This window comes from Dermacentor albipictus, chromosome 2 (genome assembly GCF_038994185.2).
Source record: "Dermacentor albipictus isolate Rhodes 1998 colony chromosome 2, USDA_Dalb.pri_finalv2, whole genome shotgun sequence".
NCBI classification, from domain to species: Eukaryota; Metazoa; Arthropoda; class Arachnida; order Ixodida; family Ixodidae; genus Dermacentor; species Dermacentor albipictus.
The window spans coordinates 41,841,280-41,869,151 of NC_091822.1; the positions used below are offsets into that span (position 1 = coordinate 41,841,280).

At 48.0% G+C, this 27,872-nt stretch overlaps 1 protein-coding gene across 1 annotated transcript in view; it reads left to right on the forward strand.

Annotated features, from left to right (window-relative positions):
• LOC135900697 (uncharacterized) overlaps nucleotides 1-27,872 on the forward strand; it is a 129,764-nt gene that overhangs the window by 34,188 nt on the left and 67,704 nt on the right. Inside the window, exons 3-4 of the mRNA XM_070532844.1 lie at nucleotides 1,385-1,453; nucleotides 9,643-9,882. Coding sequence (XP_070388945.1) covers nucleotides 1,385-1,453; nucleotides 9,643-9,882 — 309 coding nt within the window. The remainder of the gene's footprint in view (nucleotides 1-1,384; nucleotides 1,454-9,642; nucleotides 9,883-27,872) is intronic.

Consider the following 27,872-nt stretch of genomic DNA (forward strand, 5'->3'; position numbering starts at 1 on the left):
ACATGCTTACCGAAAATGGTGACGGTGTTTCCTTTCTGCCACTCACGAACATCGTAGGCATGCCCTGTTTCATTTAAACGCAGGACCTTTCACAAGTTAGAGGTCCTAAAAAAAAACGCTTTCCAGTTTACGGCGCCGCGAAAGCCGCAACCGAGAGGCACGTCCGACGCCATGACTGTCGGGTCGCCTGCTAAGTGCCACACCAAATTTTCCAAGTTCGCCGCAGCGGCACTGCTCGCAAGTGCGTCGGTGGCGACGTATAACGAGCGCCCGGTGCCCATAGTCGTATAAATGTTGTATCCACTTACTTGCAGTACACAGACTCACCGCGCTGCTTTGTTTACAGCACTCATTTTCCGATACAATCGTCCGCGAGCCGCGTACTGTCGGCAATATGATTGCAGTTTGCCACTTCATCTGCAAATGGCACCAGCTTAATGCAAACACTGCAGGGACATCTGAAAGATTCTGTAGTGTACATCACCACATCAGGACCGCGTTCACCACTTTAGCTGAAGTGTTAAAGTCAGTTTAAGCGAAGTAACAAAAAAAAGCAAAGAAAATGGCCGTTCATGACAGCATTCATGTCATTCGTGGCATGCCAGCGGAAATACATAACGGCGACGAAGACGCTATAGTGTGCATAGAAACTCTGTTTGAATTTTTATTATGCTAAATGCCCATCGATAAACATATCTTCAACAAAACAGTGTTGCATGAGAAGTACACCGTTCTTTCAATGCCTTCTTTATCATCAATGAAATGAGACAAGCTTCATGTGTATAACTAAATATTTAGACGAATACACCACGGAAAATAAACTGTGTTGCTAGCAAACTATCGCTGATGGCAGTATTAGCGCGAAATTTACTTGTGCTTTTGATGCGTTTCCAATCTCCAACATTTTGGAAGGGATTTTGCGCATCGACAGAAATCTATCTTGCATTTGATACTATGGTATAAAGAAGTGGGTTATTATGCGTCGTCTAGTCTATACGTAAACATATCGAACAAATGTCGCAGCGAAAGAGGGACAGCCTAATGGCACAGCGCTGGTTAGGAACTGATGCTTTCTATTGGGGCCACCACAATATATACGCAGGTCGCCACACATTTCGTAGTCCAAAATGGGTCTTCTGCTCTTAAACTGATATCCCGCATTTACCCTGTTTCTTGTTAACGCTATCTTGATATGCCGCCCACTGTAGGTTACATGCACACCATTCTGTAAAAAAAAACAAAAAAAACAGAACTTTTGTGCCTTTCCCAAACGCGGATATCTCCACTAGTTCTTTTGAAGAGAAAACACTGGTTAATTCGAATTATGGTGCCAGACCACATCCACTTGTTTCATCGTTTATCCTTATTTCTCATTTTATTTTAGAACCCCGAGGACGACGTGGAGGGAGAAGTTCATTGGAATACAACGGCCAGGGCAGCGCTAACATCAGAGGTGAGATAAAATGGGGGAATGTAGAAAGACGGGCTTCCTGCTTTCACCCAGATACTGGGCACGAATACGCGCCGTAGTTCCAGTGGCGATATCCATGTCCAAGCTGTATAAGTGTACACTTATGAAAAGGGTAAAGCTCCATAATAAGTTGAAGTAAGGAAAAGCCAATAAAACTGAACCACAGCATCACTGTTAGGGGCGCCAGTTGGTGGCTGGAATAGGTTTTACGATATATTTACCTCATGGCTCGTTACCAGCACTTCCCGCTGAGTTACCTTGTTGGTATAGTAACCTTAACGGCTGCTCAAAAAGCCGCGGGCAACATCTACTGCTTTTAATGTTGGGACCATGGAACGGGGATTTTGCTTCGGAGAATCTAAAAAAAATGTATGTGGAAGTTGTGTTGAACTACGTCTGGGAGCAAAATGCTTATTAATGTTCTCGTATGGTTCACTATTTTACAATCGCATAGTGGTAATCAAAGGAACAAATATGTTAGCTTCGGTTAAAGATCGATGACGCGTCCTAAGAACCGCCATTGTTGTCATGCCGTTTACAAAGGCGATAGCGCGTGCAAAGCGTGCATATAACGCAGCTTAGAGGCAACGATGTTATTTGAAACAAAGTACGCGTTGCACAAAAATTGGTGATAGCCTTAATGTTTCACAAACGTAGCGAAAGATGAAGATTTATTTACCCTTCCTTACTGGTGTACCCGAATCGCCTAGAACTGCGGTGTAATAAACCGGGATTTGTGCCACCCCCTGGTGATAGATCAGCGGTTTAAGAATCTTGCAGCAGCTATCCCTGTCATAAATACGCTGGTGGGCTTCGGCACTAACACATTCATTTTCTGGGCGCGATGATGTCTTGCGGAAGCTGACCTTAGTGTCAAATTGAAGTTTTCTGAGACGTGTTTATGCTTTTGGACAGTTACTTAATTTTCTTGGGCAGAATCGTGGAAACACCAATAGAATTTTCCCACGTCAGATTACAAGGTAGCCAAAATGCAAAAAAAAAGGGGTAAGGCGTGCAGACACGGACACAAGAGAAGAGAACTGGGCAACACGAACGCCCTGTGTTTTCTCTTCTCTCGTGTCCATGTCTGCATGCCTTGCCCTTTGCATTATGAATCCTTAGCAACTAGCTCAGCTTTCTGTTATTCAAAGAAACATGTGGCTACATTCTGTTTCGACCAGTGGACATCTTCCGAAATGCATAATGAGCACATCGAGTCAAAATAAATCTTACCGTAATCCTCCAAAATCATAGTTGCTGTTAACCATAGACTGTTAGGTCAATGAACACAATCGCTGCATTATTTATTACTCTTGTTACCTTTCCGCCTTTTTTATTCTTCCCTTCCCTAAGTGCATGGTGGCCAAGCGGGCCCGTCCTTGGTTGATCTCCTTGCATTTCCCCACTTTCATTTCTCTTTCTCTATTAGGTCAGTGGATTATTGTAATTCCATAAATACATATGTAGATGCTCCGCTGCCAACACTGTTAACATGCTATACTGTGTTCAACTTTCAGTGCGCCGTCTTTCATAGCGAAACATTCTTCGCAACCCTCCCGGACTTTCGACTTTCGTGACCGTGGCTCCTGTGTGTTGCTGCTCTCCGGCCGAATAGCATATACTTAAAAAACGAGTTGACTTACCTCTAAGATGACAGGATCGGACCTCGGTCCCCAGGAACTGCAGCGCGACGCTCTAAATAGGGTGTCGAACTTGGCCATAATTAAGCTGAAAACAGGAGCTGAACCATCGTTTTCAGCCGAACCGGAACCAAACAAACCCGCCATTTTTCCGCAATCTTGGAGTTGCCCCTGAACCGTAGCCTATTAGAGAAACTTTTCCCAACCGGTTTGACAAATGCTCTAGAAAGCTCTGTGTACACTATGGTAGAGTACACCACAGGCAAAACCTTGTACAAAGGCTCCACTAGTCGGAAAACGATTCGCATGGTAATACTCAAATTACTTTTTGTAACCTCAACCCAATCTGGACACTCATTATGTTGGTCACTTCTTGTGCAACTAAGGCTTGCTCATACAAGTGTATTCGAAGAAAAAGGCGGGAGTTTTGTGCGTCTCGCACGACGCGCCAATAACAATTCTGTTCAACTTATTGTTATGTTGCGCGGTCGTCTGGGTGCGCGATCGGCTGGGCTGTAGCTTTATTGTGATATATGGTAACGCACTAAAGTTGCAACTACTCTTCCTTTCAACAAAAGTTAGCAAGGTGCCTCAGTTAGCTTAACAAAAACACCAAGTACGAACCTCGTGCATTGCATGAAAAGAAGGAAAAGAATAAAGGTCAGTAATTATTTGCCATTCTCCTATGGCAGAAACAAAGTTTCACCAAATAATAAAAATAGAATGTGACCCCCATTTCCCCCAAATGTAAGCACAGTGTGACGAAGAAGTCTCTCGGGATACGGGGAAACATAGCGTAAGATGCCGTAAAAGCATTTGAGCCCTTGCTAAAGGAAGATTTTACACAAATTCTATTTATTACACAAACATTTACCTTCGCATACACATTTACCATGGCGTCCCCTACTTTTCCGGGAAATCTCCAGCACGCACCCGCCACGATATATAAGAAGGAATCGCGATGTAAGCGAGATATAAAAAGGAAGAAGAACACTGTGCTTGCTGTGGTAAAGCTAGGGCAACGATAGAAAGTGTTTTATTACAATGTGAAGACGTCTGCCCAGCGGTAGATTTAGGCACGACGGGCCTCCTTGAAGCCCTTTGGTTCAGCGAAAGCATGGAACAGTAAACATGTCCGCAACTGAGATTAGTAAGATGCGATTGGAAGATTGGTGAAAGAAAAGTAGGGAAATGACAAAAAATAGAGATGCACAAAAGCAAAGTTCGCAATAGGGGGTCAGAAAATTTGGTTGTGGGAGTTCATATTATTTTTTTATTTTCAATTTTTTAACCTAGATAGGACATTAGGCAGTAGAATAGCAAAAGCTTGGTGGCGCAACCCACCGCTCCGTTCCAAAGGGGACGCTCATAACATCCATCCATCCATCGCCGTGCTCGTGCTGCGATAGAGTTTCTCACCATTGTACCTAGAGGGAAATCTGGCGCTGCTGCGCTGTGGTATAAATGAGAATGTCAGTATGTTGTGACTTCGGATTGGCATTGTTCTCGGAGAGCCAGGCAAGCCCTGTTCCGTCTGTCGCAATGATCAATTTTCTACTAAAACAGCACGTAAAAAGCTGCTTTAGCTTTATTATTACACAAAAACATGCTTTGCTTAACTATGAAAACTTGTTATTGCATGTGCGTTGTACGTACAGTCGCGGACAGAATAAAATGGACCACGGGATCTCTGAAAATGTTCAATTCGCGAGCAGCCTGTAGCAGTAAGCAGTAAGACTGCCCACGACAACGTTGTTAGCATATTCTAGTCGAGGTCCAAAATGCAAATACCAGATTGCGCTGTGAGGTTGCGGAGATATTCAGCTTTTTCTTAGATTTCATGGTCCATAATATTCTGTCCACGACTGTACATGATACGTAAAATATATCAGCGGGCCGCTAAATTTGGAAAACAGACGACAAGATTCCCGATCGCTTTGAAACAAGTTGTCATCTGTTATAGCTTTTCTTCGCTTGGTCATACATTGTAGGTGACTAAAGATGTAATACGCATGAATGGAAACATTGTATGAAGAATTTACTTTTATAACGCGTAATTTGACTAGCCATATTCACTTTTTAGACGAAGCCTCTTACAACAGCAACCAACACAAGCCTCGCAGACACATATCCCGTCATTCCCATGACTGCACGGCGGTCCTTAAGAAACTCCCATGGACGGTGGCGCCGGATTTCCCTCTAGGTGTTGTAGTGAGAAACTCTATGCGTGCGGCTGCTAACGCGTCAGAGGTGGTGTGAGCGTTCTCCGCGCGTCGTGTTAATCGAGCGAGAAACGCGCCATGCGGTTCCAGCTTTATTGGTGGAAGCGCACGCGGTAAAGCGACGCGTTCAACTCCCAACAGCATCACGCGGCTACGCGATTTTCATCGGCGCGTTTGTTGAAATGGCGCCCGGGCCCCTGCACTGCGCTCCAGTCGCGCCAAACATCGATCATAGTGATCTAAAGAAAGGGAAGACGCTGTCCGAAAAATCGCGGCCGCTTAGGCGCCTGTTCCTCCGTCGGCGTACACGAGCGAAGGAGCATAGCGAGCGTAGAAAGAGCCCACGGGGAGCCCTGCGGGTGTCGAAGGAGAGAGGAGGGAAGCTGAGGAGGAGGGTGCAGTGGTATCTTGGGGCGGAAAGCGGAGGAGGAGGGTATGGCGAAAGGGTGAGAAGAAATGCGTTGGCTACGATGCGTACGAGACAGCGCTAGAGAAGCGTACGTCGGGAGGTCTGTCGGCGACGACTGCTATAAATATGGCGCCCTCGCGACACGCACGTGCGGGCTCTCACGGTCTCCAGATTATAAAGGCGGTCGCGCCACGCTTTGTTCTGTTTGCAAAGTGCCGCGTGAGACAGATTGCCCGCGCCAGCCAGTATATCTCGATATGAAAGCACGTTTAGAGCTGCGCTCAAATTTCTCATTAGGAAGTATAGTAATCGTCGGTGAATTTTCTTTCGCGATAGCCTACGAGAGGGAGGCAGGGTTCAGGACCCCTTTTGATGAGGCGCCTCGTGCCGAGGTTCAAACAAATTTCAAGAGGGCCTCGGACTACAGCGTTCATACCGAAACATTGAAGTGTTCGGCTTGTTTTCGTCTATGCGGAAGTGTGAAAGTGGAAATACGAAAATGAAAGAACCCGCCTTGGTGGCATAGTAGAAGTGGCGTTGCGTTGTTAAGCCAGACAGCGCAATAGCGCGATATGACGTGCCGGCTCCGGTGGCCGCATTTCGAAGGGGCGAAATCCAAGTGCGCTCATGTATACCACGCATTGGGTGCACATTGAAGAAGCCCAGGAGGTCAAAACTAGTCCGTGGTTTGCCCCACTACGGCGTGCATCGTAATGGTATAGTGGTTTTGTCACATAAAACCTCCGGAAATAGAAATTTCAAAATAAATGGGGCAGGTATTCTTTGTGCTTTGCAAAAGATCGCGCTTGAGCAGTTATCTATTCAAAAGCAGTCGATTTGCCAAAAGTAGTAGAAAGAGTTGCGATTTTATAAAAAATTTGCAGGTTACACTGCCGTTTTTGTGAGAGACGCCAATATTACATGCTTTGTCACTGTGCAGCGGTGGCGTAGAGGTAGAACACCCGCCTCGCGTGCAAGAAGTCCGTGGTTCGAATCCCGGGGCCGGCAATTTTCCACCAGATTAAAGAAAAAAATCCGCGGGTGATAAATTGCATAAACCGGCCTGGAGTGTGGCCTGATCCCGGTGACCAGAACCGGTAACGCACTCCCTCACCACAGCAGGATTGGCCACCCTAACCTGGTGCAGTACTTGGCCACAACCTCCTATATGAACAACACAATCAAACCCCGGCCCTCAGTCCCCAGCAGCTGTGAAGCAACTGACCACGGCGGCGGCCAGACCTGCCAGGCAGCAGAGGGTGCTAAGAATCACTGGCTCCAGACAGGCCGCCATTGGAATATGAACCTGGCAACGTTTAACGCTAGAACGTTGTCTAGTGAGGCGAGTCTAGCAGCGCTATTAGAGGAATTAGAGGGCAGTAAATGGGATATAATAGGGCTCAGTGAAGTTAGGAGGCCAAGAGAAGCATATACGGTGCTAAAAAGCGGGCACGTCCTGTGCTACCAGGGTTTAGCGGAGAGAAGAGAACTAGGCGTCGGATTCCTGATTAATAAGAATATAGCTGGTAACATAGAGGAATTCTACAGCATTAACGAGGGGGTGGCATGTCTTATTGTGAAACTTAATAAGAGGTACAAAATGAAGATTGTACAGGTGTACGCCCCTACATCCAGTCATGATGACCAGGAAGTCGAAAGCTAGTGATGACCAGGAAGTCGAAAGTTAGCGGTAAGAAGGAAAATAGAGGAATTCCAGATCAAGCTACAGAACAGGCATTCGGATTTAACTCAGAAAGAGGACCTTAGTGTTGAAGCAATGAACGACATTCTTGTGGGCATCATTAAGGAGTGTGCAATGGAAGTCGGTGGTAACTCCGTTAGGCAGGATACCAGTAAACTATCGCAGGAGACGAAAGATCTGATCAAGAAACGCGAATGTATGAAAGCCTCTAACCCTACAGCTAGAATAGAACTGGCAGAACTTTCGAAGTTAATCAACAAGCGTAAGACAGCTGACATAAGGAAGTATAATATGGATAGAATTGAACATGCTCTCAGGAACGGAGGAAGCCTAAAAACAGTGAAGAAAAAACTAGGAATTGGCAAGAATCAGGTGTATCCGTTAAGAGACAAAGCCAGATCTCATTACTAATATGGATGAGATAGTTCACGTGGCTGAGGAGTTCTATAGAGATTTATATAGTACCAGTGGCACCCACGACGATAAACGAAGAGAGAATAGTCTATGGGAATTTGAAATCCCACAAGTAACGACGGAACAAGTAAAGAAAGCCTTGGAAGCTATGCAAAGGGGGAAGACAGCTGGGGAGGATCAGGTAAGAGCAGATTTGTTGAAAGATGGCGGGCAGATTGTTCTAGAAAAACTGGCCACCCTGTATACGCAATGCCTCAAGACTTCGAGCGTGCCACGATCTTGGAAGAACGCTAACATAATCTTAATCCATAAGAAAGGGGACACCAAAGACTTGAAAAATTATAGACCGCTCAGCTTACTGTCCGTTGCCTACAAACTATTTACTAAGGTAATCGCAAATAGAATCAGGAACACCTTAGACTTCTGTCAAGCAAAGGGCCAGGCAGGATACCGTAAAGGCTACTCAACAATAGATCATATTCACACTATCAATCAGGTGATAGAGAAACGTGCGGAATATAACCAACCCTTATATAAAGCTTTCATTTATTGAGAGAAAGCATTTGATTCTGTCGAAACAACAGCAGTCATGGAGGCATTACGGAATCAGGGGGTAGACGAGCCGTATGTAAAAATACTGAAAGATATCTATAGCGGCTCCACAGCCACCATAGTCCTCCATAATGAAAGCAACAAAATCCCAATAAAGAAAGGCGTCAGGCAGGGAGATGCGATCTCTCCAATGCTATTCACAGCGTGTTTAAAGGAGGTATTCAGAGACCTGGATTGGGAAGAATCGGGGATAAAAGTTAATGGAGAATACCTTGTTAACTTGCGATTCGCTGATGACATTGCCTTCCTTAGTGACTCATTGGACCAATTGCCATGCATGCTCACTGACCTGGAAAGGCAAAGCAGAAGGGTGGGTCTAAAATTAATCTGCAGAAAACTAAACTAGTTTTTAGCAGTCGCGGAAGAGAACAACAATTTACAATAGGTAGCGAGGCACTGGAAGTGGTAAGGGAATACATCTACTTAGGGCAGGTAGTCACTGCGGATCCGGATCATGAGACAGAAATAATCAGAAGAATAAGAATGGGCTGGGGTGCGTTTGGCCGCCATTCTCAGATCATGAACAGCAGGTTCATGATCTGAGACACAGCCATTATCCCTCAAGAGAAAAGTGTACAATAGCTGTGTCTTACCAGTACTCACCTACGGGGCAGAAACCTGGAGGCTTACGAAAAGGGTTCTACTCAAATTGAGGCCGACGCAACGAGCTATGGAAAGAAGAATGATAGGTGTAACGTTAAGGGATAAGAAAAGAACAGATTGGGTGAGGGAACAAGCGCGAGTTAATGACGTCTTAGTTGAAATGAAGAAAAAGAAATGGGCATGGGCAGGACATGTAATGAGGAGGGAAGATAACCGATGGTCATTAAGGGTTAGGGACTGGATTCCAAGGGAAGGGAAGCGTAGCAGGGGGCGGCAGAAAGTTAGGTGGGCGGATGAGATTAAGAAGTTTGCAGGGACGGCATGGCCACAATTAGTACATGACCGGGGTAGTTGGAGAAATATGGGAGAGGCCTTTGCCCTGCAGTGGGCGTAACCAGGCTGATAATGATGATGATGATGATGATAATGATGATGATGATGATGAAACTTGATAAGAAAGCTGGTAGACCTATACTGATAAATGGGTAGCTGGTGCAAAACTGCCCGTCTACCGTGTATAGTTTTCTCGTAAACGCTTGACTGCAAAGCTGGCTCACGGGTGCGTGCAGACGGATGAGTACACAACGGATGCCCCGTGGTTTGACCACACGAGGGATGGTGGAGCAGCCGCAGACATGATGGGGCCACCAATGTTCCGCTGGGTGCGCATGTGCGAGACGCCCGAGTGTGTCATGCAGCGGCGTTGGCTGGTCTATATGATGAAGAAGCAGGTGGACCCGTGCTGGGAGACCAACGCCTTCGTTTGCGACGGCACTCGGCTTCCATCGATGGAGCAACCGATTCCATTGGTAAGCTTTAAATTGCTTCTTGCCTTCTCGATGCGCACGCCACGTTTGCGACAAATACCTTCTACAGCGAAGCTTCAAGTGCGACTAGAGGTTCTCGAAAGCGTTATATGTATGTTTTCATGATGTTCCGCGAGAACTACATAATTCGTGGAACTTTTATTTGCATGGAATGTGTGCCTTGCTATGGATTATGAGCTGCAATGTATTGTAGGGTGTTAAATTCGTAAACCCCCGTGTTCTCCTGTGTAAAAGCGTCATGTGAAACATGTATACAAGATTTTCCCGCTACCTTCGGAGATACACATGGGGTAGCAATTGTATATTTGTAGTGAGTGGAGACCATCGTATTGGTTGACGTGCATCACAATATTAAGTCTGAAGGTTAGCTGCAGTTCGCAAAAAAAGAAAAAGAGGCACATATATATATATATATTGTTACGTCCAAGCGCGTAAAAGGGACGCGTGGATCAAGAAGAGAAAGAAAGAACGAAGACTGTGCCGCGGCCATTCCTGTTGTTCGCAGCCTGCCGTTCCTGCTCTCGCACGCCTAAATAAACCCCTTTTCCCCATGCTTGTAACAAATTGGTGGAGGTGCGGGCGACACCTCGTAACCACGGAGCCTACGCTGCTACAACTTCGCCGAAGCCGTCGACTTGCCGGACTTCCCCCATCATCACCTGACATGACTGAATACGCGTGCCAGATTCCCGAATGTTCTGACGCGGCTTCAAGGCCAGCACCTGGCGTTCCGTGACAATACTACCGGGTGCCACTCACTTTCGGAGGAAAAGCCGGAGAAGATGTCAACGAGTGGCTCACAAACTACCGAAGGGTGAGCCGATCTAACGGCTGGAACTCGACCGCACAGTTGTCAAATATTGTGTTTTCCCTTACCGACACAGCACTCATCTGGTATGAGAATCACGAAGACACGCTCACTTCATGGGAGCTTTTCGTAGAGGAGCTCAGAGCGTGTTTTGGAGACTCTAGCGCAAAAAAGAAACGCGCCGAAAAGACGCTTTCGCAAAGAGCTCAGATTCCCGGCGAGACCTGTACGACTTATATCGAAGAAGTGCTGAAACTGTGCAAAATAGTGAACTCTCAAATGTCTGAAGAGGGCAAAGTTGGACATTTCTTGAAAGGGATAGCCGAAGACGTCTACAATTTTTTTATCGGCAAAGAAAGCTTGGATTCCGTGTCTAACGTCATTCGGCACTGCAGGACCTTTGAGACGCTGAAGATGCGACGGATAATACCGAAGTTCGGTCGCCTGGCTAATGTCACAACGGTGGCAAGTGTAGACCCGAGTTCGTGTGTTGACCTCCCATCAACAACACGGCAGATTGTTCGCGAAGACTTGTTCCATCGGGAAGAGATGTACCGTTGCACACCCGGCATCGTTGGTGCGTACTTACCACTCGAGATGCGAAACACGGCCGTTTCGACCGCATGGCAACCCATGGTTCGCTCAGCGACCGTCGAGTATAGGTCTACCCCACAAACGAGAGGGACCATGAGATATGAAGATCATGACTACGACCTACGCCCACACTGCACGCACGCATCCGGGTGGCCGATGCCTAGCTATGATGAATGGAACCCACCTGCTGGCTATGCAGTCGACAGCAGCATGCGTGACTACGTGCAAGAACATCGAAATTTGCGGCATCTGCCGGTGTGTTTCCAATGCGGTGTCGCGGGCCACATAGCGAGATTTTGCAATCGTCGCCCAACAACGTGGAATCGTCGATCGGGGTCTTCAACAAGGACCACACCTCCTACGAGGACAACTCAACAGCCATACACCACCTCTTGGTCAGCTGGCGTCCCTCCTGGCAACGATTACTGGCAGAGAAGCTTCCGGAGCCGCTCGCCGGCATCTGACAGGAGTTTGACGCCACCGCCAACTTCTCGTGCACCGCGTTTACGTCAATCTCCATCGCCAGTGCGCCGCTCAGCCTCGCCTTCACAACCGGAAAACTAGCTAGCGCGGCCGATGGGGGTGAGGTCGCTCGACACGTGCTATCGACAGAAATGCCCCCTGCAGTGGCTGTGATTAAGAACAAAGTGCATGTACTTGTTGATGGTGTTCCTACAATGGCTTTAGTGGATACCGGGGCAACTGTATCCGTAATGAGTCTCGGTTTTAAAGGTCGGTTGGGGCGCAAAGTTGTATTTCCGTGGGACCAGGCTGCAACGCTTTGTGGAGTGAGCGGCGAGTCGTTGCGCCCTGTTTGTTTGCGCACTGCTGACGTGTCCCTGGCTGGTGGAATTTTCGCGACGGAGTTTGCAGTTATTCCCCGATCGACGCACGGATTGATTTTGGGCATCGACTTTTTGCGGCAGAGTGGTGCGACCGTCGATTGTCGCACGGGGGAGTTTGCGTCGATGGCCATGTTTCGTCCGGGCTCTTAGAGGAGACTTGCAGTCAAGGTGAACTTTGTGTGTCTGCAGATACTGTTGGGCCTGCGTCCATCTCGGTGTACGTGCCGGTTGTATGTCACGGTGAAGTTCGAGACAGTTTCGATGCCTCCGTGGAGCCAATGCATCTAAATTGTGTGAAGAAGAACGTTTTTGTGCCTCATTGAGTGGTATCCATCGGCAACGGGCGTGCTGGCTTGTGGACGGCCAACTGCTCGGCAGAACCCGTCCTGCTTCCAGACGTCTTGAAACTCGCCTACTTTACAGAATACACGTCTTCGTCCGTAGCCGTACTAACAGACTCGCCGTGTCAACCTGCTGACCTTCGCCAAGTCTCAGACAAAAAGCTTCTGTCTATGATAAACAAGTCGCTCAGCACAAGGGACCGCCATACCTTGGTGGATAAGCTTTCTAAGCATCTGTCAGTGTTTGACTTTGCGCAGCCGGACAAAGCGTTCTCGATTCCCGAGTCACGAACGCGCCATACTATAGATACGGGATCTGCGCGCCCGATCAGGCAAAAGCCTTATCTCGTGAGGCCTAACGAGCGCAAGATAATCGGGGAACAAATGAGTGACATGATGAAAAATGGGATAACACAAGAGTCCTCGAGTCCTTGGGCAGCTCCGGTCATACTCGTCAGAAAGAAAGACGGTAACTGGAGATTTTGTGTCGATTATCGAAGATTAAACGCCGTGACTAAGAAGGATGTCTACCCGCTGCCCCGGATTGATGATGCAATTGATTGCCTTCATTCGGCCTCTTATTTTTCTTCAGTGGACCTGCGCTCAGGATATTGGCAAATCCCGATACACCCGACAGACAGAGAGAAAACAGCCTTCATAACCCCGGATGGATTATTCGAATTCAATGTGATGCGATTTGGGTTGTGCAACGCTCCAGCAACGTTTGAAAGGTTCATGGACACCATCCTGCGCGGGTTAAAATGGAACATCTGTATGTGCTATCTTGACGACGTCGTTATATTCGGGCGCACATTCAATGAGCACAATACGCGCCTGGATATTGTCCTCGACTGCATCAAAAACGCCGGCCTGGTTCTGAACTCCAAGAAATGTAAATGTAGTGACCGTCAAACCCTTGTGCTGGGTCATCTTGTTGACAAAGATGGTATCCGGCCTGATCCCCTCAAGACGGCAGCTGTTGAGGCATTCAGTGCGCCGCAGTCAGTGAAGCAACTTCGTAGTTTTCTGGGTCTTTGCTCTTACTTTCGCCGATTTATTCCTGGTTTTGCTGACGTAGCTTATCCTCTGACAAATCTGCTACATAAAGACGCACAATTTGAGTGGACACCCGAGTGCCAGTCTGCATTTCGTCACTTGAAGTTCCTGGTGACCTCCCGACCTATCCTTCGCCACTTCAATCCTACTGCGCCGACAGAAATCCACACAGATGCTAGTGGCGTCGGTTTGGGTGCCGTCTTGGTCCAGCGTTATGACGACCGTCAGCACGTGATTGCTTATGCAAGCCGCTCATTAAGCAAACCTGAACGAAATTACACGGTGACAGAGCAAGAATGCCTCGCTGTAATCTTTGCAGTTCAGCGATTTCGCTCGTACTTGTACGGACGCCCATTCCTAGTCGTCACATACCACCATTCCCTGTGCTGGCTCGTGAATCTTCGTGACCCTTGTGGTCGCCTTGCGTGCTGGGCTTTGAGGTTGCAGGAATATAACTTCACTGTTGCCTACAAGAGTTGCCGAAAACATGCTGACGCAGACTGCCTTTCCCGTATGCCACTTACTACGACGGACTGCGACGCATACGATTTTGACCATCTCGTCGCTTCTGTGACATCCGCTTTTCCAGAAATCGATGCGTTCAAAGCAGAACAACGGACAGACACCAAATTGGAGCCACTCTTCACTTCTGCCCATTCAAGTGCAACAAGCAGCTACTGTCTACGTGACGGGCTCCTGTACAAAAGGAACCACTCAAGCACGGGTGCACGCTTCCTTCTAGTGGTGCCGGAGCGTCTCCGGCCAGCAATCCTTCAGGCTATGCACGATGACCCTACCTCCAGTCACTTAGGCACTGTGTGCACCCTTTATCGCATTCAAGAACGCTTTTACTGGCCCCGGATGCGACATTCGGTTGAGTTGTATGTCGCCAGCTGCATACAGTGCCAACGTCGGAAACGCCCAACCACTGCCCCATCTGGTCTCCTTCAACCTGTGCCGCCTCCCAGCTCACCCTTTCGGCAAGTTGGAATTGATCTGTTAGGCCCTTTTCCAAAGTCATCTAAGGGCAACCGCTGGATAATTGTCTGCGCCGACTATTTCACGCGCTATTGCGAGACGGCGGCTATACCATCAGCCACCGCCACCGAAGTATCGCTCTTCTTACTTCACGCTATTGTTCTGTGACATGGACCGCCTGGTGTTATTATAAGCGACCGGGGACGTCAATTCACGGCGGATATCGTGGAAGAGCTTGTGCGTTTATGTAACTCGCACCTCAGGCACTCGACGCCGTATCATCCGCAAACTAACGGCCTCACTGAGCGCACTAATCGGACAATCACAAATATGCTTTCCATGTATGTTGCGTCCGATCACAAGAATTGGGATGAAGTTCGACAATTTATTACTTAGGCCTACAACACCGCCAAGCACGAGACAACCAGCTACAGCCCCTTCTTCCTTCTATATGCTCGGCCGCCCCGGTATACGCTCGACACTGTACTCCCTTTTTAGCACCACGACAATTCTACGGTCGCCGATACGCTATGCCTCGCTGAAGAGGCTCGGAGACTTACGCGTCTGCGGACTTTGGCATCACAAGAAAACTCCAAAGCCCGCTACGACGCACGACATCGGCCTGTTGCATATCACCCTGGTGATCTCGTTTGGCTTTGGACTCCTACAAGGAAGCGCGGTTTGTGCCAAAAGCTGCTGGCAAAACTACGATGGACCGTATGTTGTCATCGACAAAGTCAGCGAAGTGAACTATACTCTCGCGCGCCTCACGAACAATGGTAGACGTTCTGCTAGGACACAAGTCGCGCATGTAGCACGGTTGAAATCATGCACGCCACGACAAGCTAGTTGACTCACCCAGTGGGCTTTGGCTGCGAGGAGAGGTATATGTTACGTCCAAGCGCGTAAAAGGGACGCGTGGATCAAGAAGAGAAAGAAAGAAGAGAACGAAGACTGTGCAGCGGCCATTCCTGTTGTTCGTAGCCTGCCGTTCCTGCTCTCGCACGCCTAAATAAACCCCTCTTCCCCGTACTTGTAATATTATATATATATATATATATATATATATATATATATATATATATATATATATATATATATACACACACACGCCTACCATGTGCGTCAACCTTATCTTTTTTCGGCACATCTGTGCATGACCTGCCTTTTTTTTCTTTTTTTATGAACTGCAGCTAACCTTCAGACTTAATATTGTGATGCATGTCAACCAATACGATGGTCTCCACTCACTACAAATACACAATTGCTATCCCATGTGTATCTCCGAAGGTAGCGGGAAAAACTCGGGAAATGCAGAACTCGACTTGAATACATCAACTAGGTTGTCCGAAAAAAAATGTACGGCGTGGCAATGAAAAAATATTTCGGGCAAATATATAGGTTCGCGCACATGATAGGCATATATATATATATATATGCCAACCATGTGCGTCAACTTATATATTTGCACGAAATATGTTTGTTTCATTGCCACGCCGTACATTTTTTTTCGGACAACCTAGTTGATATATATATATACGCCTACCATGTGCGTCCACCTATATATTTGCCTGAGATATTTTTATTTCATCGCCACGCCTTACATTTTTTTTGGACGACCTAGTTGATGTATTCAAGTCGAGATTTTCATTCGCTGTTATTAACGCTTATATGCGCCGACGTTAGCGTCTAGTCTATCAAGTCGACTTTGTTTGAAATGCATTTCTTTAACAAAGTAAGCCTTTCGCAGAGAGTCAGATTATGGTGCAATGAAGCTAACGTTTTACTATATTGGTGCTTAGTATAGCCGCACCTTGTGTTTTACCCACTTTGCGACTGCTTATCGCCTCTTTTCTCGCTGAGATCTATATTTTGCTGACTTTGGTGACGCGCCAAGGTACTCTGGAGGCGCGAAAGTGCCGTAATTTCACCGAGACGCCAGGTAGATACCCAGATCACATGTAAACGGAACCCGTGAGAAGTCACGCGAGAATGCCTTGCCTTCAAAATCACTTATAGGAGGGCAGAAAAGATTTAAAATCAAATTTTACCAACTGCACACGAGTTGTGCCCGATGTCTTCGAGGCACTCATCATGCCGCAAAGTTGATATTTTGAGGGCGTAATATTATTTTCTTCTCATGGCATGGACAGCGTTTGAAGAGTGTCAGAAATTCGCGAGCCTGCGAAAAAAAAAAATACACGCGCATTGCGTTTTCTCGAAAGGGTATACAGTCATTATCACCAATGTTTCTCGATATCCTGGGAGAAATCAAAGTTACACCGGGGTTGAATTTGGTGAAAATGACGGCGCATTAAATGAGTTTCAATACTTTGCTTCCTCTAGACTAATTACGAGATCTGCAAATGGCTCAGAAACTCTTGTTTTTTTGTCTGTTTTGGGGAGTTACATGGAGCATGTAGCTGTCTCGATCTCGTCGCGGAATCAAACGAGGCATTTGGTTTGAGTATGACGATAATAAGAGGAAGGTTACGAGTAATGTCCAGACAAAGATGCAACTGTGTAGGTAAATTGCGCCATTTGCAGTCAACTGCGCACTTCATTTATTTATTTATTTACGATACCTCAAATACCCCTGCTGCAGGGGCTTTACATGAGGGGTGGGGGAGCATACAAATTGGCAGAAACACAATATCATTGCAGTACGCAGTGAAATGAATTAAGACAGAAACAGCAACGTAGAAAACCGTAAGGACTACAACATCTTGCACATCCACAGGTTAAGGAATATGAATATGCGAAGGTGTGCGCAATGGCACGAGCGCGAGGGGCAGTATGGGGACGCAGACATGATGAGGGCCTTCGGAGCCAGCTGTAGAAGGAGACGACGACGAAGGCTCGCGCAGCGGCACGAGCGCGCGGGGCAGTATGGGAACGCGGACATGATGAGGGCCATCGGAGCCAGCTGTAGAAGGAGACGACGACGAAGGCTCGCGCAGCGGCACGAGCGCGCGGGGCAGTATGTGAACGCAGACATGATGAGGGCCATCGGAGCCAGCTGTAGAAGGAGACGACGACGAAGGCTCGCGCACCGGCACGAGCGCGCGGGGCAGTATGGGAACGCCGACATGATGAGGGCCATCGGAGCCAGCTGTAGAAGACGACGACGACTAAGGCTCGCGCAGCGGCACGAGCGCGCGGGGCAGTATGTGAACGCAGACATGATGAGGGCCATCGGAGCCAGCTGTAGAAGGAGACGACGACGAAGGCTCGCGCACCGGCACGAGCGCGCGGGGCAGTATGGGAACGCCGACATGATGAGGGCCATCGGAGCCAGCTGTAGAAGACGACGACGACTAAGGCTCGCGCAGCGGCACGAGCGCGCGGGGCAGCATGGGAACGCCGACATGATGAGGGCCATCGGAGCCAGCTGTAGAAGGAGACGACGACGAAGGCTCGCGCAGCGGCACGAGCGCGAGGGGCAGTATGGAAACGCCGACATGATGAGGGCCATCGGAGCCAGCTGTAGAAGACGATGACGACGAAGGCTCGCGCAGCGGCACGAGCGCGAGGGGCAGTATGGGAACGCAGACATGATGAGGGCCTTCGGAGCCAGCTGTAGAAGACGACGACGACGAAGGCTCGCGCAGCGGCACGAGCGCGAGGGGCAGTATGGGAACGCAGACATGATGAGGGCCTTCGGAGCCAGCTGTAGAAGACGACGACGACGAAGGCTCGCGCAGTGGCACGAGCGCGCGGGGCAGTATGGGAACGCCGACATGATGAGGGCCATCGGAGCCAGCTGTAGAAGGAGACAACGACGAAGGCTCGCGCAGCGGCACGAGCGCGAGGGGCAGTATGGGAACGCAGACATGATGAGGGCCATCGGAGCCAGCTGTAGAAGACGACGACGACGAAGGCTCGCGCAGTGGCACGAGCGCGCGGGGCGGTATGGGAACGCCGACATGATGAGGGCCTTCGGAGCCAGCTGTAGAAGAAGACGACGACGAAGGCTCGCGCAGTGGCACGAGCGCGCGGGGCAGTATGGGAACGCCGACATGATGAGGGCCTTCGGAGCCAGCTGTAGAAGACGACGACGACGAAGGCTCGCGCAGTGGCACGAGCGCGCGGGGCAGTATGGGAACGCCGTCATGATGAGGGCCATCGGAGCGAGCTGTGGAAGTAGACGACGACGAAGGCTCGCGCAGTGGCACGAGCGCGAGGGGCAGTATGGGAACGCAGACATGATGAGGGCCATCGGAGCCAGCTGTAGAAGACGACGACGACGAAGGCTCGCGCAGTGGCACGAGCGCGCGGGGCGGTATGGGAACGCCGACATGATGAGGGCCTTCGGAGCCAGCTGTAGAAGAAGACGACGACGAAGGCTTGCGCAGCGGCACGAGCGCGAGGGGCAGTATGGGAACGCAGACATGATGAGGGCCATCGGAGCGAGCTGTAGAAGACGACGACGACGAAGGCTCGCGCAGTGGCACGAGCGCGAGGGGCAGTATGGGAACGCCTTCATGATGAGGGCCATCGGAGCGAGCTGTGGAAGAAGACGACGACGAAGGCTCGCGCAGTGGCAGGAGCGCGCGGGGCGGTATGGGAACGCCGACATGATGAGGGCCTTCGGAGCCAGCTGTAGAAGAAGACGACGACGAAGGCTTGCGCAGCGGCACGAGCGCGAGGGGCAGTATGGGAACGCAGACATGATGAGGGCCATCGGAGCGAGCTGTAGAAGACGACGACGACGAAGGCTCGCGCAGTGGCACGAGCGCGAGGGGCAGTATGGGAACGCAGACATGATGAGGGCCATCGGAGCCAGCTGTAGAAGACGACGACGACGAAGGCTCGCGCAGTGGCACGAGCGCGCGGGGCAGTATGGGAACGCCGACATGATGAGGGCCATCGGAGCGAGCTGTGGAAGAAGACGACGACGAAGGCTCGCGCAGTGGCACGAGCGCGAGGGGCAGTATGGGAACGCAGACATGATGAGGGCCATCGGAGCCAGCTGTAGAAGACGAAGACGACGAAGGCTCGCGCAGTGGCACGAGCGCGCGGGGCGGTATGGGAACGCCGACATGATGAGGGCCTTCGGAGCCAGCTGTAGAAGAAGACGACGACGAAGGCTTGCGCAGCGGCACGAGCGCGAGGGGCAGTATGGGAACGCAGACATGATGAGGGCCATCGGAGCGAGCTGTAGAAGACGACGACGACGAAGGCTCGCGCAGTGGCACGAGCGCGAGGGGCAGTATGGGAACGCCGTCATGATGAGGGCCATCAGAGCGAGCTGTGGAAGAAGACGACGACGAAGGCTCGCGCAGTGGCACGAGCGCGCGGGGCGGTATGGGAACGCCGACATGATGAGGGCCTTCGGAGCCAGCTGTAGAAGAAGACGACGACGAAGGCTTGCGCAGCGGCACGAGCGCGAGGGGCAGTATGGGAACGCAGACATGATGAGGGCCATCGGAGCGAGCTGTAGAAGACGACGACGACGAAGGCTCGCGCAGTGGCACGAGCGCGAGGGGCAGTATGGGAACGCAGACATGATGAGGGCCATCGGAGCCAGCTGTAGAAGACGACGACGACGAAGGCTCGCGCAGTGGCACGAGCGCGCGGGGCAGTATGGGAACGCCGACATGATGAGGGCCATCGGAGCGAGCTGTGGAAGAAGACGACGACGAAGGCTCGCGCAGTGGCACGAGCGCGAGGGGCAGTATGGGAACGCAGACATGATGAGGGCCATCGGAGCCAGCTGTAGAAGACGAAGACGACGAAGGCTCGCGCAGTGGCACGAGCGCGCGGGGCGGTATGGGAACGCCGACATGATGAGGGCCTTCGGAGCCAGCTGTAGAAGAAGACGACGACGAAGGCTTGCGCAGCGGCACGAGCGCGAGGGGCAGTATGGGAACGCAGACATGATGAGGGCCATCGGAGCGAGCTGTAGAAGACGACGACGACGAAGGCTCGCGCAGTGGCACGAGCGCGAGGGGCAGTATGGGAACGCCGTCATGATGAGGGCCATCAGAGCGAGCTGTGGAAGAAGACGACGACGAAGGCTCGCGCAGTGGCACGAGCGCGCGGGGCGGTATGGGAACGCCGACATGATGAGGGCCTTCGGAGCCAGCTGTAGAAGAAGACGACGACGAAGGCTTGCGCAGCGGCACGAGCGCGAGGGGCAGTATGGGAACGCAGACATGATGAGGGCCATCGGAGCGAGCTGTAGAAGACGACGACAACGAAGGCTCGCGCAGTCGCACGAGTGCGAGGGGCAGTATGGGAACGCCGACACGATGACATGATGAGTGGGAATGCTGGCATGATGAGGGCCATCTGAGACTGCTGTGGAAGAAGACGAAGGCGCACGCAATGGCACGAGCGTTAAGAGCAGTTTGGGAACGCTGGCATGATGAGCGGCAACGGAGCCACTGCGGAAAAAGAACGTGCTAGCAGTGGCACGAGTTATTGCTTATGATCATAGTTTTTCCTCGCACGGATTAAAACTTCAGGGAACCCTACCTATAAAAGCGGCGCTTTTCTGCAGGCGGTGATGTCGTGATTGGAATACTGAAGCAACTGAAGCAACTGAAACGTAAATTCAAAAAGTTTCATAATAACGATGGAGTTTGTAAAATATCGGCAGCTCTGCGCAAAACAGCGAGAGTTTCGCAGAGCACTTAGGGAAATATTGTTACGGAAGTATGAAATAAGAGAGGAACAAGATGATCGTGAGACGCTGGCCGCTGCGTTTATATTGTTGCGTGTGGAAAGACACAGACAGAAGAGGCTATTTACAGGCCATTTACACTGGAGCCAGGCAGCCATGCTGACACTCGCTTGTGCCAAGAGCACCGACCAACTTCGTCGTCGTTCTCGCGGCGGCTCGTTTCTTGAGCATCGCTTGAGCATATCGTCATACTACCCCCCGGCGGCAAAAGCACCGTCACGGTGCTGTTAAATATCAAAGGCGCCTGGAGAGTTTTTATTTCACTTCAATACTAAAGCAGAAATGTTATCATAGGTATGATCTACCGATCACCGGAAATTAATGATGCACTTTCAAGCGAGAGTCGAAGGGTTCCAGATCAACTGGATATGTTTTTACCATGTTATACTCTCACAGTTTATGGTGATATTATTCACCCTTTATTACCTGCACATTGGAATCTTTCGCAGCTGCTCGGGCTCAAGCGCCATGTCTTGATTTCAAGTAACGAGAAAGTGTCATTCTCCCAACCCTTTCATCGTCCACATCGGCCAATATTCTAGATTTCATCTTGACGAGCACTCCTCTCTTCTGTTCCGACGTCGCTCACCTTGACGGGCTGCCTGATAACGCAGCTATAACAGGTCTGCATAACTTCACGATAACAAAAAAGCATAACACAACTAAACAAATTAGACGTTATAATAGTGCCAACTTTAGTCGCAGTAACTTTCAATCAGTCACCTTCGCTGACGCGCTCATGCATACAACTTCCACTTGAACTGTTGACGAGAAATCGGTGATGTTTGGATGCACCATTGCAGTTCTAATCGAAATGTTCATCCCTGTTCATAGATGCAGTAATACCACTCCTTGGTTCAATAAATGCCTACAGCGCCACAATAATAAAAGGGGCACCTTTATAGAACACCAAGATTTAGCAAGTGAGATAGAGAGGGATATATGAAGGCGAGGATGTTAACCAGTCAAGATTCCGGTTGGCAGAGCTCGCAAAGATATAAAATATGTGACGATGAATACAAAGAACCATTTAAATGCGGACTTTGGCACTTTCGGAACGATAATTTATACATCTTTACTGACGAACAACCTTCAACGATTCTGCCGCATAATGAATACCTGTTCTCTGTCCGACATAGCCTTAATTCTGTTGGCGGCTTAGTTTTCTACATTGTGCGTAGTTACTAAATGACGCCTTTTGTTCAATCTTCACTTTTGAAAGCGTCATTACAGGTCTTGACTTACCCGCACGGTCCGACATGAGCAGGTTTGAAATTGTTATTAACGAGTCGCGCATACCTTCGTTACCAAACAGGCTAAAATCTTCATCTGCATCGGATCATAACATATTTAATAACAAGCTTCTCAAGAATGGCTCAAAGGTTTTCTCTCGAGTATTGTATGCAATATTCGTGCAATCACTTCGTACTGGCTCCGTTCCTCAAGACTGGCGAGTGTCTAAAGTTACTCCATTTTATACGAGGCATGTTGTGAAAGTAAGATAGGTCATTTATTTTCACATTGAAACTGTATTGCCAGAAATATCCGCCATGGCACTGTCAACTGTGCATCTTGCACTATTTTTCTACATAGTTGCCACCGACATTGAGACATTTGTTGTAGCATGTAATCAGTTTGAATAAAACACTTTGGTAAATCTCGGTGCCCTGCGATGCAAGGAATTGTCGTACAGCCTGCTGCGCCTCAGCATTGTTTTAGAAGTGCCGTACCGAGATTGCGGCTTTCAGTGCAGGGAACGGGTGCCCATTCCTACCGGATAACAGCAGGCGCTTCCATTGGGGCCACGTTGTCAGCACACATCTGTCTGCCGTCATGATTTGTACTCGAATAAACTCAAGCACGCCGGTCTGCTGCTACTCTCTCTTCTTCGTCGTTCTACGCATGCGTCATTCTTCCTCCGCTTACGCTCCTTCCATCATTGAAGCAGAACCGGGGTGGATTCTTATGGCGATTCTTTATTTCACCTGGTGTACCATCTTCCCTTTCAAAAAAGTTATTAAACTTATTTTCGCAATGTCCCTAGGAAATCAGGTGAATGCTTCTCGCCCCTTAAGTACCAACCAATATAATAAACCAGCCCAACTTGCAATTGCATGGAACACAATGTTCATTCGCGAGTGATCAGCTATCTCGATGATGACAGCTTAATATTTAAATGCCAGCACGGCTTCAGCAGAGGCAACTCTTGTGCCATGCAGCTCGCTGGATTTCTTCACGACATGTATTCATCTATCGACACCGGATTCCATGTTGGCGCCGCTTTCCTAGATTTCTCCAAAGCTATCAATCGTGTGCCTCATTAGAGACTTCTTGCTAAACTTTCAGGACTTCATATTCTGCCCCGTATTTTAGAGTGGATAACTGATTTCTTGGCATCTAGACTATAGTTCATATCAGCTACCAACTCTTCCTCAACCTTTAGTCACGTCCCGCCGGCAATACCTCAGAAGAGTGTGCTTGAGCGGATATTGTTCCTTGTGTAAAATAATGACTTGCCGAACTGTGGTTGTACCCGCATTTGACATATTGCCGATGATTGTGTAATGTATTGTAACAGATCTTGTGACACTGATCACGTAACTCACCAAAATGACTTAGACAAAATTTGCAGATGGTTAATGCCCCTTAATTTTACTAAAACTAAATTTGACGTCATAGTTCTGCGGAAACACGCAAGGTGGAGAGAAGTGATTAATTAAGGGAAAATGAGACATCCACACAATCGTAGCAATCGATACAAAGAGAACCCATACGGGTTACTTGAACGGAAAGCCTTGAAGTTGAAGAAATATTTGTCCTGGTCCGGGACTCAAAGCAGGGTCCACCACCTTGCCGGGGCAGCCGCTCTACCATCTGGGGTAACCAGGCGGCTAGCAGATGGCCGGACGAAGTCTAATTTGTCAACAACTCGAAGCAAAGGAATTTTGTATTGCTATCTCTTTTCAACTCAATTTGTACCCTGATGTGATTCAAGTTGAAATGAAAACCGCAGTAGTAATTCCACTTCATAAACAAGGTGCACGCAATACTATTTAAAATTACAGACCTATCTTAATAATCCCCTGTATAGCCCAAATATTAGAGAAAACGTGGCTCTGACGGTAACACATTTTCTAAATAAGCATAGTGAATGATCATCAGATCAGTACGGATTTGTGCAGGGGAAGGGCACACAAGCACTGTTCGAAGCTTTCTCTGATCGTTTAAATTCCAACTAGATCGCAACCGGGTAGTATATCTGCTGTATCGATGCCCCTAAGGCATTTGACAGTATTTGCCATGAGATTTTGTTAGAGAAACTGTCTCTGCTAGACCTTCATGGGTGATTCGTGAATCTATTATGTAACTTTCTGCAGGATAGAGGAGAGAGTGTAAAAACGGGATATATTTTAAGTGTTTTTACATGTATTCATTCTGGAGTCCTTCAGGGCTCAAATTACGCCCCTGCTCTTCAACATTTATGCAAATGACTTGTCAAATATAGTAGGTGATTATATGAATATCAATATGCTGATGGTACAGTTCTAGTATCCTGTGCAAGTAATCTTTCCCACGCAATCAGCCCCTTGCAGGATTAAGTAACTAAAGCTGTGGGCTGGTTCGCGGCTAATTCAATAAGCGTCAATCCTTCTAAAGACTTGTATATTTCCTTAACCCCATGCAAGAAATACTGCCTATGAAACCGTTATTCTTACACACATCTGAATATGCATCTTTTCTTAAGTATCTTGGGTTGCTTTTTTACTGAGATCTTTTGTGGAACTCCCATTTCTCCCACCTCTGTAACAGGTTGCGCGTGGTCTCCTGTGTATTACACAATATGGGATATTGTGCCAATCTCCGTGCGAAAAATTATCACGCATGTTTGGTCTACAGTGTGCTCGACATGCGTGCGGTTGACTGTTTATGGTTACTGCATGCTTAGATGGAGCTCAAGAATTCAGTTTTGCGTTCACTGTTGTCAATAATAGCATACGATTTGTGTCCAAGGAATAATGCGAATGTCTTGACTTTGTTGAATTTGCAATGTTCAGTTTCCGGATTGTCGAAAAGTTGTAATTAAACACTTCTGAAATAATTATTTTAAGATACAGTATGCACCAGCCCATTTCTTAAGACCGAAAGAACTGTACGCGGTCCCCAACACGGCAGCAAAGTACGGAAGAAAAACGCGGCAATATTATGTTCCAGTTATATTTAATTATTTGCCCACGTCTGTGTTAGAAGCAAACAGAAGATGTGGGATCCAGAAATTAATTAGGATTTTCGAAGTTTAAAATAACTTTTTGTATAACTTTAATATTTCTTCCGAGCCGCTAATACCTAACTCCACTAATAACAACGTGAAATTTTCTGTGGCCGGACTATCAGGCACTGCCAGTCATGTCTACTTGATGTCTACACTTAGCCATTTCGGAATGGAATCATCTCCCAAGTAATGAAACCGAAATAACAGACCATGTTGTATTCAAAGAAGCGCTTAATAAAACATTCAGAAATTAACAACATTAATATGTCTTCCTGCATTTGTTCAGATGCCAGATGATGTAAGATTGTTGTTCGTATAATGTATGAAATATTGACCTATGATCTTGCCGAATGAGGAGTGATGTAAAGGTTGCATAGCATGTACGACTTCATGCACGTTGCCTTATACTTACGTGTATCAATTATTTCCCCCCCCCCCCTCCCCTATCTCATGCCCAAGCTGGGCCTTTAGGGTAAATAAATGGAAACAAAAAATGTAAATGGGAAGCCTTCTGAGGTTTTGGCAGGCCTGCTATTTGTATTTTGTTTTCATTTATGCACAATAAAGATGGTATTGTATTATATTAGGACATAAATCGAAACCATCACATTAACTTCAACCTTTCAACTGCTAATCGCTCTGTTGGCATCACCAAACGCACCCTAAAGCACGCTCCTGCTAACATAAACTAGCTTACCTACACCAATCCGCCCAAAGCTGGAATAGGGATCGGTAATATAGGATCCCAGCAGGCATACATCGTCGACGAGATTGAATCTGTGTAAAACGGGGCTGCTCGATTCTTCTTTTCAGACTATTCATCTTGTACCAACGTTTCATCATTGGAAGCACGTACCGATCTAGAAGCGTTGTCTATTCTCCGCAAACCAATGTGTCTTTGCCTGCTTCGCGAACTTTGTTATCACATTTGTCTTTATGATATTTTCTCTGAGTCAGCGCCTGTCATTTTTCCACACCGGGATCACCATTTTAAAATTGAGTGCATACTGCGTCACATGTTACATTATAAGCGCTATTTATACCCTGCACCGCCATTACATGCAACTTGTCCTCTGATATTGCCCTTGAAATTGCCCTTGAAATTGACCGGGTAACATCTCCTATGCTACGCGCTGTTATTCACTTCACTTTTTATCATTGTTTTGTTTGTTGCGAGTTACTATTTATTAGTTGCATTATTAGAGAAGTCCGTGTCAGTGTGCATATTTTCACTGTATGATCGTGCTCTACGTGTTACTTCTTTTTGTCATGTTTATAATTTCTTTCATTTCGTTTCTTACTAGCGGAACTCTCTTGGCATACTTTTGTCTGTACAGCATCCTATTGCTTCTTCTACTACTGCTTTGTTGTCACATTAATCTTTGTACTGTCCACGCTCATCTGATACCCTCCACTGAGGGCCTTTAAATGTACTCTGAATAAATAAATAAAAATATCGATCTACTTCTAATGCATGTCACATCTACGCCCCAACAACGCCATTCCGAACCCGTCGTAACAACATCGCAGTCTCTCCAGCAAAAGCGGCTTTTCGCTTTGCACTTCACTTGAATCAACTTGTTAGCGACAAGGTGTCGGAACGAAATGTTTGTCGTTCGTGTTCTAGTTTCGTTCCAGTGATAAAAGTTCCGTTCTGGTTCTGCTCCGGAACGAAAAAAAGAATGATGCGTAACTGTTTATAACGGTTTTTCTTGCCACGCAAGATTGTTTGAAGCAGAGTAACGATAAAAACAAAGTATTTATTTTTCTCAATAAGTGAGTTATCATTCTTAGGGTCACGCCCATTGCCTTCAGTCAAGGCACTGAGCATGACCTGAGAAACAGCACGTCATCGAGTTTACTTTCGGCGAAATGCGAGACCGCTGTTCCGATAAAACGAGCATATGCGACAGATTAAACTTCGGTAACAAAATGTTGCACCCGTAAAAAACCAAACGATAAGCTTTTCAGCGCGCAAACCTTGGGTTGTTGCAGGCTCAGTTTAGTAGAGCGCTCGACTGGCTATCGCTCGCACTATCCGTGCCTGAGATACGCCCGTATGCGAACACCTTAGATACGCGCTAATCTGACATTGCCTAACATCGGTTGTTTCTGATTGCCAACTTTACCCTTGAATTAAAAAAAGATAAATATAATTTGGTGTCGATTCGAAGCAAAATAAGAAATAACGTTTCCGTTATGTTTTAGTTCCAGTAAAAAATATAGCTTTGTTCGATTTACCGTTATTGTTTTAATTCCACTCCGACACACTGGTTACCGATTCATAATTCAATGTCACTACTGAAGGTACGAAGGCGTAATTTTTTCTAGGTGGCTCTGACAAAACAGATGGCCTTCAGCACTTTTAAACTTTTACACTAAGTTGTAAAAT